The sequence below is a fragment of the Aphis gossypii genome, chromosome X (assembly GCF_020184175.1).
Source record: "Aphis gossypii isolate Hap1 chromosome X, ASM2018417v2, whole genome shotgun sequence".
Lineage (NCBI taxonomy): Eukaryota > Metazoa > Arthropoda > Insecta > Hemiptera > Aphididae > Aphis > Aphis gossypii.
The window spans coordinates 24,904,763-24,918,702 of record NC_065533.1 but is presented as its reverse complement, the minus strand read 5'-3'; the positions used below and the strand labels follow the sequence as shown (position 1 = coordinate 24,918,702).

Below are 13,940 nucleotides of genomic sequence, written 5' to 3'. Positions count from 1 at the left end.
AAAGAAAAACCGTAAACTTTAATAAATTAACTCCCTGCCAAAGACGCGTGAGTATGGTTCGTTGTGATTTTTCACGAAGTCATAAGTATAACGCAATGTGTTACCCACTGTGCCATAGAGTCAATGTGGAAATAAAAAGTTTTATTACGCTATCGTAAATTTTTGAAAAAAAAACTAATCCATAACAAACGGAAACTACAATATTTCTAGGATCGATGTAGTTATAGAATGGTAGGGTACGGCGGCGGTATTACGCGAAATGGAAAAGTTCTTCTCGGAATCAGTTAAAATTAACATATTTTTTACACGTATTGAGTATAGAGCATCGTTGTGCCGCCTGACAGAACTTTTTCATTTCAGACTCATGTGGCGTGATTTTGAAATTTATCCATTAAATTAAATATTAGGTAACAAAAAAAAATGTCAAGTTATTAACATATATCATTTTGATTAAGGGTACCCCGTCAATTAATATATATATCTATATTCTATAAGATTATATTATATTATTGTATTATTAGTATATACATTTGTACCTATATAATATGTTATGTTTATTTTTATGATATTATATGAAGATAATTGGAGGAGTACGATAGGTAGCTAAAATAATATCCTTTATCTTTTAAATTCCCTTCATCGACAAATTCTCATGTTACGAGAACAATTAAGTTTATAGGTGGCACCAAGTGTATATTATTATTACATCGCGGGAAATGTAATTTTAAAGCTTATTTTTGAGTATGATCTGATATTTCAACATTTGAAATACACTTTTTCATGATTTTTAAAAATATAATATATATATTTTTTTAAAACAGATATGTCATTGTCTCCAAAATATTTTTGTCTTCTTTTGATTTTTTTTATAGGTGTTTTTGTTCTAAAACTACTCAAAACTTGAATTATTACCATTTTGCGTGTTTATGTTTTCAAACTAGATAAACGTGTGACTAACGTTCCCTAAATAATTTCCGCAACTAATTGATTTGTTTAAAAACTTTTTATGACTGAGTAAATTGCAAATAAAATCAAATACTGCAACTTGATAAGTTTAATTATCTGTATAAGCATCGGTGTATCATTTTAATATAATTATTTTCAACACGGGTGAATGATATATTTTAATTCAGTTAAAATATTATAATGCTAAGTTATAATTGATATTATATTCTTGTATAATAAGATTATGATAAAATTGTTCATTACGATTTCTCATTTACGAATAACAGCGGATGACAATATTGTTTTACCTTTTACACATCTGAAAATTCGTATAATAATATTTTAATTTAAATAATCAACATAAAATATGTATTTATTATTTACACTTAAATACTTACGATTATCAGCTAGCAATCAATACATCATAAATTATTTTTGTAAATAGAAAGATATTTTTACTAAATATAATGAATCATTAACAATTAAAAAAAAAAAAAATTAGTTGTACTAATTTATTATTATTATCTTAAATTAAAATAGTTATAATCTTATAAACTAATAGTAAAAAAAAATTTAATTAATATATTTTTTTTTAAATTGTCATGAATTATAATTATACTAAAAGCGTACCATTATGTATATAATTCCACTATATATACTCTTAATACATCGATGAACGAGTAAATATAATATTATGAATTAATATGGAGTTATAGTATGTATTTACTTAAAAGTATGTAAAAATGAATACATTATATTTGTATTATATTGTGAAACGTACCATTTTAAATCAAAATAAAATTATGAAGTTTGCATTTAATAAAATTATGCGAAGATTTAAAAATCCACATTATACTGCTAAAAAGTTAACTACTAGCAGTTAATTTTACAGAATTTGTATTATATATATATCTATAGCAATGTATCGTGATTTGGAATGCTATAAAATATTTTTTTATCGTGATTTAATAAAATAGTATAACACTTAAACGACAGAAAGTATGTTTAAACGTCGAGTGAGTTTAGTTGAATAAAAAAAAAAAAACCAGCACATCTATATTTTTTCTATATGGAACATTATTATATTATTTCTGTCGGTGGTAAACGATGACTGAAACTATGAAGGCTGTCATGAGAGCTTACTTTTTATACTATGAATAATATAAAATAATATAATATGTTCGTATAAATCAATGTGTGTCCGTGCGCAATGCATCCATATACCGTTTATCGATCAATGAAGGCATGACACGTCTGTCAAGAGTCAATTAAGAAATCCATTTCAAACCAATTGCACATGAGTGCATGTACGATTTGAATATTATTTGCTCAGCTATTTTCTTGTGATACTGTCACGGGTTTGAAAAAAGGAGAAATTATTATAAAAAAAAAAAAAAATGTCTACTCGCCATACCTTCAAAAATTTACGAATGACCACGTGTATGCAAAATTAATAACAGTGAGGTGTAACTAATACCAATGGTTTGGAATGTTTGAAGTCAGAAATATTTCACGAAAACATATTTTTTTTTAACAAAAATAGTGATTATATAAATGCATTGAGTGATTAGTGTTACTATATTTAAAGATAAATTGTTGTATTATAATACTGTGTATTGTAATGTAATAATTATTCTGTATTTTGGTATGATATTAATTGTATAATTTTAAAATTTTAAATAATTATGTATAATTTATTTTTTTTATAAGTAAAAATAAAGCTTATGAAAAAAAAATATATTACAATTTTTAAATATATTATTACGAAATTTTTGAACACTAACAATAATCGTACCCATAGTTTGTATACAGGTAAATTTAAACATACTATTTTTATAAACTTCATCCCAATTATTTTTTTGATATTATTATTATTTTTTTTTTTTTTGTGCATTAATGACGTTAAGAAGAGTAGATTTTAAAGAAAGTAAAATAAATATTTAATAGTTTATACATGTAATAAAATAAAGACATTTTTTTTTTTTTTTTAGATTATGATTAATTTTAAAACATTTTAAGTATTAATATGTACTATTAGTATTTAGTGAGCTGTTGATCCAGAACGAATTTAAAAACCTTCAATTTGGTCGTTAAAATAATCCTAGAAGGTATAATTTTTCAAAAATTGTATTTTCTTAATATTTTTTTAAAAGAAATGTTATTAATAATCAAATAATATTTATACTAATGAAGTTTTTAATTTTTGCTAAGGTACCTATGTTAGAAGTGAGACGATTAAGGTATAAAAAGTATTGGTTGCTTCACTCCAAATCTATCAGAGGAAGTTTACTGGTTCAATACAATACGATACTAACGCTGAATTATTTTAATATAATATTTATGAAAAAAAAATAATAATAATAAAGCCATGCGCATAATATTCTCGACCGTATCGTATAATACGAATGTTCCACTCAAATTACTTTCCATGGTTACATTGTTTTTCAAAGTATCGGTCAGTAGTTTCAAACATAATTTTCCAATCCTACATTATTATTAGTTACGACAAGTTGTGGTATACAATCAATAAACATTTATGTAACTTTACATACTTTTCACGAAACCTGTAATTTTAAGTTTTAGAAAAACTAACAAAGTATTTACAATAATATATAAAACTTATTATTTTAGTTATTATTCTTGATCAATATGTATATACATATTTGTATTAGAAATTTAGAATTATGTTTTTATACTTTTTTCTTTTAATTGTATGCCACAATAAGAAAAGTTAAATTTTCAATTTTTTGATTGAAGAAAGTAAAATTATCAAATGTCCTCTAATAGCTATAAAAAAGATGAAGTATTTTTAAATTAAACCATGTCTTGGAAACATTATTATAAAAATAGAATTATGATAAAATAACAAAGTTGATTTTGTCGAAAATTGGTGTTGCGTATTAATTCCGTTTTTCTGTTATTTTTATTCGATTGTTTGCAATTATCTAGAAAAATACGAACTATGTTTAGCTTATTAACACACTATTACACAAATTACCAATTAGATAGAGTTTTCCAAAAAAAGTAAAACATTATAGGAAACGTCATAATATTATAGACAGCTTTAAGTACCTATTTTAAAAATAAAATATAATTAATAACCTATACAGTGTAATAATTGGTATTATACAATATCTTGAACTTTATTTTTAGTAGATATACATATATATATATATATATATATTAACCGATGTTCTTCCACGCAGGTCCCGACTCGAAGCTTTCGAACAAACATGTTCAGTGGACCAAACAACAAGTCGATGTGCGGGGCCGCCGTCGATGTGTCGTGAGTCCATTCTTGGTATTCTGGGAACAATGTTGAGGACGAATTGCGCGTGTAAGGACACGTCCCCTTCGAAGTTCTACGATTGTATGGGGTGGCAAAGGGTGTTTTGGTTCAACTCATGTGTGGGTACGTATACCCACGTATAATATTATATAATACTTTTGAAATATTAAAGTCAATACTGGAAATAATTTATATTCCTATTTGAACGGTCATAAGTGATATAAGTTTAAAACTTATTTATTCTGAATTTTTAAATGTTAATATATTAAGTTACATTTTAGTATTTACCTAATTACATGTTCATTTAATTTAATTATTTATTATTAATATAGTAATCTATTAATTTCTTATAAATCATACTTTCAAGTATTGCATGATACAAATTATTACAGTTATTATTATTATTAATTTATAAACCGAAAACAAAACTACGACTGCGGTGTAGCTAAAATGCCTATCTGGAACGCCGTCTGATCATAGTTTAGTCGTTATACATACAAAAACACGTCTTGTACATACGATTATAATAGCTACTAATTGATACTGTAAAACCTTAATTTCAATTATTACAAAAAAGACTTATTAAAAAATTATCTCTGTGATATTTATTGATAATATATTATTTAAGAATATAATTATAACGATAATAATTATTATAGTATAAAATATTATTATTATCTCTTTAAACAAATTGTTTTCATAAAATCAGTTTTGTGATAGGAATATTATTTTTTTATAAATATTAATAATTAATAAAATAAATTATATGGAGATTTCATTTAAATATTTGGTTTATAAATACGTATACAACAAACATAAATTTAATACTAATTAATGATTTTAATTTATTAAAACCGATTTGATTCAATATAGTAATTTTATATTATCATAATTAATTGAATATTATTTATAAGGTGTTTTTTTATTATTCGTATTGTTAAATGCAGTTAGTATAATAATTCGATGTTGTACCTTCGAATATGTTAGGTCTATTTCGTGAAATATCTATACGAATGTACATAGAATGATAATTATATATGGTCTATCAATAATTCTAGCAGCCATCTGTTAACGTAAATTGAAATAAAAATAATTTAATATCTAAGTGATTACAATTCTAAATTTTAAAGATTTAACCGAGGAGTATCATAATACTGTATTGCTATTCTGAACATTTTATAATATAATATAAAGGGTGTTGAATCAGATTGGAAATCTTCATAGAACTACTTGGGACTATTAAACAACAATATAATGATATAATTAATGAGATTATTAAATATTATACATTACAAATATATGGAAATATTATTTGCTACTATCTGTTATTGATATTGAAAAGTTGCTTGTCTAAACTAAAAAATATACTTTGAAGAAACATTAATAGATATACATAATAATAACACTATACTATGATATGATATCGACACTGATAGATCCTGTAATAGTACAATTTTTTGTCGCTTAATACAAAACGAAAAGACAGGTATTAAAGTGATATTAAATAGCGAGGTATAATATAGGATTTATTATTCAAATTAATTTTAATCTCAACTAAAATAAAATGTAATAGTAAAATGCACGTACCTGTACCTATTGATATATTATAATAAATCTAAAAAAATATCCTTATAAGTTTTCTAAAAAAACAACATAAACTACTTAAAATAATCATTGAAAATCAAAGCCTCCATAAAATGACTTTATGAAACTCATTTCACAGGAAATTACATAACTGGTATTGCAACTATTTTTCTATTCAATATGGTTTATTTAAAAAATACTTTGATTGGTTGTTAAGAAATAAAAGAAAACCAATTTTTCTATTGGATATTAGTATGTAGCATGAAGGTGTGATAATAGATCGAACTGCTACAAACTAATAATACTGCTGTTGAAGATTGGCATCTTACATTATTTTGTCAATTATTACACACCACGCTGTCATATGAAAATGAATAAAGTTAGAACAAACTTAGGCTGAAGCTAAATTTAAGAAGTTTGATACTTAAATGAAGATAAGACAGCCAAAATAAAATAAATGTAAATAACTTGAAAAATACTGAGCAAAGGATGTAGATCAATACACACAAAAAAAAGTATCAAACTATTTCGAAGAAATATATCAAAATTTTAATTAAAAAAAATATTTGTATGTTATTTTATTGATTGATTTTTATAACATAAAAAAGGAAGAGACTTATTGCCAAAAATACTATCTAAAAGTGAACGAAAAGCACATTATCATTGAATTAAAAAACACTTATTTAAATAGAAAATAAAAAACCAATAATTATATTAGACATCACTGATGTCAAATTGGGCTACGGAACTAAGTGGTTGTCGGCAATGATGGCATTTAAGACCACGGTAATAAACATTTCCGCATAAAACATATAACTTCAGGTTAGTGCTCGAACTTGTTTCCGTATAACTCCAAAGTTTAGAGTCCAGATAACAGACAAACAATGTTTTGATAATCTGATTGAGTGTCATTTAAGTATAAATATTGTTTTATGGATCATACACGACTCATTTTATTCATGAACACCTAAATGAAAAAAATACAGCCAATACATATTACACGTAAGATAGTACTTAGAGTTAAACATATTATTAAAGATCTCGCTAATACACCGACGACCTTATTATCCTCACTTATAAATTATAATACACCAAAATCCTTTAACATATCACTTTGACGAAACCCTGAACTCCTAAAGCGAATTAATATTTTAATTTTTTTTATACAATATAATATGTTATTATTGTAACGTAAAATGTATATTTATTTTCTAGACATAAAAACAATATATTAATTAGACATATTATGATCATTAAAGTTAATGTTAATTATTATGATCGATAATAATAATAATAATAAAATGCTGGTAGGTACTTCCTATATATTTTCCATTTTAAATATTATCACATATAAATATAAATTATACAATTATTTTTTAAGCCAATAGTCAAACAGTCATATTTTATATTTTGCTACCTCAGCAATCTGATATTACTTTTTAAAAATTATTATTGCATGCAGATACAAATTTAAATTATTTACATATGAGTAGTGAATATTTCATTTTAAACCTATTATTAAAGAAATAATTTACCCATAACCAATTACATATTACTACTAGAGTCAAATGTATAATAATATTGGGATGATACTAAAGTATATAATATATGTATGTATATATTTATATATAATTAAATAATTTTATAATCAATTTTTTTTTTTTAGTGTATAATGTGTATAAATATTGCATAATTAATCTATTTTAAGTAAAATAATAGTTAAAATGCAATTCTTATTTCCAAATAGGTAAATTATAAACAGTTATTTTCCATGCATATTAGCATCGTAGATAATATATTATTTTTAAATAATGATGATGCATGCATTATTCATAAATAAAGATGTAATAACATTTTAAATACTTACTATAATTATAAGCGTATGTAATATGAACATTTATTAAGTACATGAATATGAATTAGATAAAAAAGAATGTCGCATATAGTTCAAAATAAGCCTAACCGTATTTAATTAATTCCGTGATTTATATATTTTTTCAATATTTTTCGATATATTTTATCTGCAAAAATAATGTCTTCGTGGCTTACTCATTTACAAAAATATTTTTTTCTCGTGGATTTTAAAAAAATAATAATTATAGTTAACTGTTGTGTTGAGTGGAATGGTGTGAATGATAAGTATCTATTAGATACTCTCTGCAATTTATTTTTTCAAAGAGATAATAAAAATTATTACAATACATTTTATTCACACAACAAAAATATCAATATCAATAGATATAATATTATTTTTCTAAATATAAGTGCGAGTGCGTGCGTGTGTATGTGTATTGTGTATTATACGACTTTTTTTGGACTGATAAAATGAGGGTTTTGAGCCATATTGCCTACAGCAGTAATATGATTCCTTATATTCATAGGTCATTTTTATTATATTTACTTAAGTGTATTTTTATTTCTAAATGTTAAAAAAAAGAAATAAATGGTTACGAACTTACATGATGTATGCGCTATAATGGTAGTCCTGCGACGTTTTCAGGTTATAAAATATACCTATAATACCTATATATATTATATATATATATACATATTATTCCATAGGTTTTTTATAGAAAAATATCGAACCGGCGGTTTTGGTATTTTATTAATGTTAGCAGTGAATTTAATTTTCAGCTTAAATGTTCTTAAAACTGTTGCCAACTATAAAAAAAGTTTCCAATTACCTATTAAATATTAAAAATATCAATGTTAATAAACGTGTTATGAATGCTCTGCATATAATAGGTACAAATTTTAATTTTATAATTCTGATAAATTATAATATCAGGCTATTTTATGGTAAAAATATTATATTATACACATTAAAACCGTTTTTGATTGCCGTTTTACAGTTGAAGCACAGAGGGATTTTCATATGACCAAGATAAAGGACTCAGTGAAATTATTATCGCGTCACTTTTACACAACTACCGCAGTGGCGGTCGATCATTACGACCCGACTACTGCGATTGCGGTAAGACCTCTGTCATCGGCAGTGCCGTCGACCGAAGCAATGGAAGTTCAAACTACGACCACAGTCAGAGTACTGGTTGCTGGCAAAAAATTTCGGTCTGATACCACGACCGCTGCGGTCACCACGCCCAAAACTACTACAACTTCGGTGGCAACCACCGCCGTGACAACATCCATCAGCACCGTTTCGACGACTGAATCTACTTCCCTCTCACTCATCTCTCAAATTCCTTTGCGTGAGTTAATAATTGTTCACTCTGCAGTAGTGTTAAATTTTAAACACCGAATAATAATTATGGAAATTAAACCACAAAACCCGAAAAGACATTTTGTCCTACCCAATTTGTTCTATTATAACTTAAAAATATACACCTAGTTTTGTATTTACTATATCTATTGAAATATATATTGTGTGTTACATCTATACATGATTAGAAACGACAAATCAAATTAAATAATTACTACTACTAACTTCAGTTCTAATCAATATTTTCTATATCTAATTATGATAATTCTGATTCGTTTAGATTGTATACTTGTACTTCATTATAGATTTCTATACAAATTAAATCCATAATATAAATCATATTCTTAGCACAGTGCATTGCATTATTATTTACAAAAATAAAAATATTAAATTGAAATTGAAATTTATTTTATAAAAATCTACAACCAAATTATATTACTAACTCAATATAGTGGTAAACTAAACATTACTTTTAGCTTTATTCTTTTGAAAAGAATAATAGGGTTTTATTTATACCTAAATATCTTTAATAAAAACATTAGTACACCAAATATGAATAAACTATATCGTTAATTTAAAACTCATAACGACATATGTTTTAATGTTTATGTAATACTATTCAAAACGTCCAATGGTGTAATAAAATACCAAAATGTATAATTATAGGAGGATGCAGTTTGCAGAGATCGCCACACTACAACAAACAATTTATGTCTGAAGGTGACGTAATTAGGGTGAGTAACAGCTAATACATTTAATATTATTAATCGTGTTACCTAGTTACATGGAGATCAGACTAAATGTATGGGCGTTAAGAACAAAAATAAGTTCAAGTTATATAATATTATGATCAAAATCCAAAATACTCAAGAAAAAATTTTTGACACAACACTTTATTCGGTGTATAAAAATAAAAATGTATGCCACTGCAACTTTTTGGTATTGTGTTATATACTGTGTTTTGTTATGATTCATGGGCTCAGAAATAAAAAGTTCTCAAAATATAAAATTGTTCATGAGATTAATTTTAAACTTTAAACTGTTATATCTTCTTTCGTAATTAATGATTGTCACATTTAAAAGTTATCAAAGTTTTTCTACCGTATAGTCTTATAGTTTTGGATTTAGGTTTGAACTAATCCAAACTTAACAGGCAAAAAATGATTAAGTAAAAAATGTCTGCTAAGGAACAAAAAGTTCTAATAACAAAATATAAAACATTTTGGTTGTGAAAATATATTTTTCACTTAGTTGGAACTTTTTTGTTCTCGTTTTTGTATATTGTATATTTGACACCTTTAATATGATATATTGCCATTTGCAATTATTTTTTTGATTATATAGATAAAACATATTGAATTTAACGATATAGTAAGAGTTCAAATCCAAAACGATATATTTACACATACATCACTGCTATTATATAATAAATGAGAAAATTGTATTTATTTTAATCTTAAAATATTTCAGTACCCGTTTATGTCCTTAGTTCTAAAAAATATATTTTTTTTTTAAAAAAAAAACTATACATATTCTGATAAAATGACTGTTGTATCTTGTGCATAGAATACCGTATACCTCTTCAAAATGCAATAAACAGTGATGGACTTTTGTTTTTCGTTATTATAGCTACACAGTTTGGAGGACAACTCGTGCTCCGAGGTGTGCCACTGTAAGACTGGCGAAAGCCTGACATGTCAGACCATCTGCGTGGAAGTCGAACCTTGTGAAACGGAAATAGCGTACTACCATCACGAGTCGCCAGCGTATATCGCATTTCGCGGTCGTTGCGTGTGCTATGTCGGACGATTTATTTGCATGCGACCAAAAATGGGTATGATATTGTGACAATATTGGATTATTATCGTTTTGACCTAAAAAAAAACAGAGAAAATCTATGTACGCACATCAAAATCGCTTACCTGCCGGTCGGGATTAATGTAACCGTTACTTTGTGTGGTGGGTGGTGTGGTATAAAATTTGATGGCCATAACATTATTTGATAATTATGTGTGGTAACCATTCACTGTGAATATTTTTCAAATTCATTAGCTGTATAAGACATTCATTTTGCTTGGGGTTTTATATATATATATATTTTAATAATATTCTATCCTTTTTGTTAAGAATTTAAATAATTTGTTTGAAATCTTTTCTCAATTTTTCAAACGTCTCACACGGCTCGTTTATAACGAACGGAAAAACTATTTTGATTTCTCTCATCTTATAGTAACTATAACTGTTATAGTATTATACGAGCCATACATTTTATTACATAAATTTAAGTAAATAAAAATATCTAAGAAAATAAAATGTAATACTTCAACTCAAGTGACAATAAAATAAATATTTCAACATGTTTATAATCGTAGGGAATAAAATATTATTTTCATAATATTCAGTCATACAATAAAATATATTCTATAGAATTTTCTTACCAGCTAGTTCTTCTAATGTTACAATACATCAGTGTGTTTTTTTTTTTTTATTATTTCATTTTATAGACCAAAAGAAATATATTTTTCTTTAGAATGAGTAATGTTCTTTAAGAGCTTCCCTAAAAAAATAAAATAAAATAAAATAAAATCATAAATAAAATTGTTGTGTCAAGCGTATAATTTACAATATTTTAATAATGAAATACCCGTGATTTTCGAAACAGGTTCGTATACGCTTGTCCCGGGCGTATTTCTATTCTTGGGATACAGTGAAAAAGACGAACAGCTGTTGAAAAGTTTGGATATTATGAACTTCGAAATTAAAGACCTCGTTTACACTATACAAAAGTTCATACAAGAGCACATGGTATTTAACGTGAGTATTGCAATTTATAATATATTATGTTGTTGTTGTTGTTATTATTATTATCTTCAGTACAACAAATATAGCCCGAAGATCAACATTGCATACTATATTACGTGTATAATATACTGAAAGACATAATAATAGTTATTAATAATTATTATGCAGTATTACGGCGTAATAATAATATTATATGTACCTATATTGTATACTTACTGTGATCAATAGTGATAAGGAATGTAATAATTTAGAGATAGGTAGAGTTACGTAAGTCAAAGTTGTGTATGAATCTTAAATATAAAGTTTTCCATCTTATAATATGCAAGAACATTATGCATAATTACTCACGCGTTATACATATTGGTACTCATATATATTTTATGACCATCACTTTATGGTATAAAATGAAATTAAAGTCGGTGAATAATTTTTTTAACATTTTACCAAAATTAGTTTTATGAATAAAATTATTAATCTCATATTCACAAGAATCACAAAAGTTAAACACGGTTATAAAAAAAAAAATTCAAAATAATTAGTTAGGTAAACAAAATTTGAATGACGCGGATAAAAACCGTGAAGTAAGATCTTTAAATCCTCGCAAACAAGTGCGCAATACAATTTCATAATTGTTAAGCCATGTATCAATAAAATAATATTATATATGTTTTATTATTATTTAGTAATACGAATAGTGTATTTTATGACGATATGGATTTTCGGAAGAGGTCTGTTGTGACACACACACACACACATACATATATATATATCATATCGCTTATTAGATTATATCCATACAATAGTGAAACATATTGTTGTTGTTGTTGTTTATGAATATTTTTTGTGAAAAATGTTCCCATATTGGGTAGGCGTGTTTATTATGGTAAATTACATTGCGGATCCTGAACTCCAATATACACACAAACAGTCCCTTTCCCCGAGAGGAATGTAACCGAAAGAAACTAAATGGATATATCCTCCCTCTACCTCTTCTCTTCATTACATCGAAAGAAAACAAAAGCCAAATATCGATTTCTGTTTACGAAACATTTCGTGCAGATAACAAATTAAACCGAAGGAATCGTGAAAATGAGTCTTTAGGGATTAAAATGTCGGACGATTTCGAGTTAAAATAAAAAAAAAACTGATTTAGGTTTCTAAATACTGTTTATTAGGTATACCTGTACAGCCGTGTCACAATTTTCATTACTCACATATTTCACGTTATTTTTGATTTATTCTCCCAATACCGTTATTTTTCTGTTGAGTTTTTTTTTCTTTTTACAGGGATAATCATATTATGTTTAATCAATTAAACTATACCACCCTACATACATATAATTGAATTAAACGAACATAATAAAGCTATATTAATTGCCACCTATCTCAGGTATTTTATAAATCTATTTTAGATTTTTTTCATATTCACAAAATTTCGATAAGTTTGATAAAACTTGTTTTTTTTTTTTTTGTTGCTAACAACGAAATAAGTGTACCTTTCATAAGATTTCCTTTGAACTCAACACCACAATAATCAATATTCACGTGATGTTCCGCTCGAAACGTAACTGATTACATCGAAATTGGCAAACACGATTGTTGGGTTTAACAGTTTAACTATGTTATTCAATATGCGTGTGTGTGGTTTATTAAGTGATGAAATTATGTGTAAACTGAAAAAAAAATATGACCAGCCTAAGATATTTACCGTCAAACTAAAACGCTGTTCTAAATTGAATAAATGTGATTTTTTGTTACTATACTTCGATGAAAAAGCAAAACAAAACTTAATAGTTGAATTTTATTTACGTAACCTATAAATTATTGATTCCGACATACAACTTAAATCAAACATGATCGCATTTAATATTATATTATTAATATTGTGAAGTGCTTCTGATGTTTTTACCGGCCGCCTTAGTTAATGCAAAAATATGAATTTTCTTGGTCTAAAATATCTTTACTAAAACAACGATATATTTTTACGGATCTAATTATTTAAATTATAATTTTTTTTCTAAAAACACGTTTGAGTGGTATGGTAATGTCAGTTCAAATAATACATCGTGACTATACAAGGGCCGATAAAATGTTGGATAG

The 13,940-nt window shown here is 25.6% G+C and overlaps 1 protein-coding gene and 1 long non-coding RNA gene across 4 annotated transcripts in view; one reads left to right on the top strand and one right to left on the bottom strand.

The window, feature by feature from the left end:
• The window catches only part of LOC114124529 (GDNF family receptor alpha-1), a 187,612-nt gene that overhangs the window by 143,412 nt on the left and 30,260 nt on the right, over positions 1 to 13,940 (top strand). For 2 of the 3 annotated variants that reach the window (XM_050205159.1, XM_050205158.1), the window contains exons 8-12: positions 4,152 to 4,357; positions 8,671 to 9,027; positions 9,705 to 9,772; positions 10,668 to 10,872; positions 11,701 to 11,852. In XM_050205159.1, coding sequence (XP_050061116.1) covers positions 4,152 to 4,357; positions 8,671 to 9,027; positions 9,705 to 9,772; positions 10,668 to 10,872; positions 11,701 to 11,852 — 988 coding nt within the window. Of the gene's footprint in view, positions 1 to 4,151; positions 4,358 to 8,670; positions 9,028 to 9,704; positions 9,773 to 10,667; positions 10,915 to 11,700; positions 11,853 to 13,940 lie in introns of those variants that run through there. The other variant, XM_050205160.1, reaches the window with a different exon arrangement.
• On the bottom strand, positions 10,795 to 11,793 carry LOC126551549 (uncharacterized). The gene is made up of 4 exons (XR_007605474.1): positions 11,683 to 11,793; positions 11,477 to 11,595; positions 10,990 to 11,064; positions 10,795 to 10,912 (listed from the first exon to the last, which is right to left on the bottom strand). It is a non-coding gene; the product is annotated as an uncharacterized LOC126551549 (long non-coding RNA).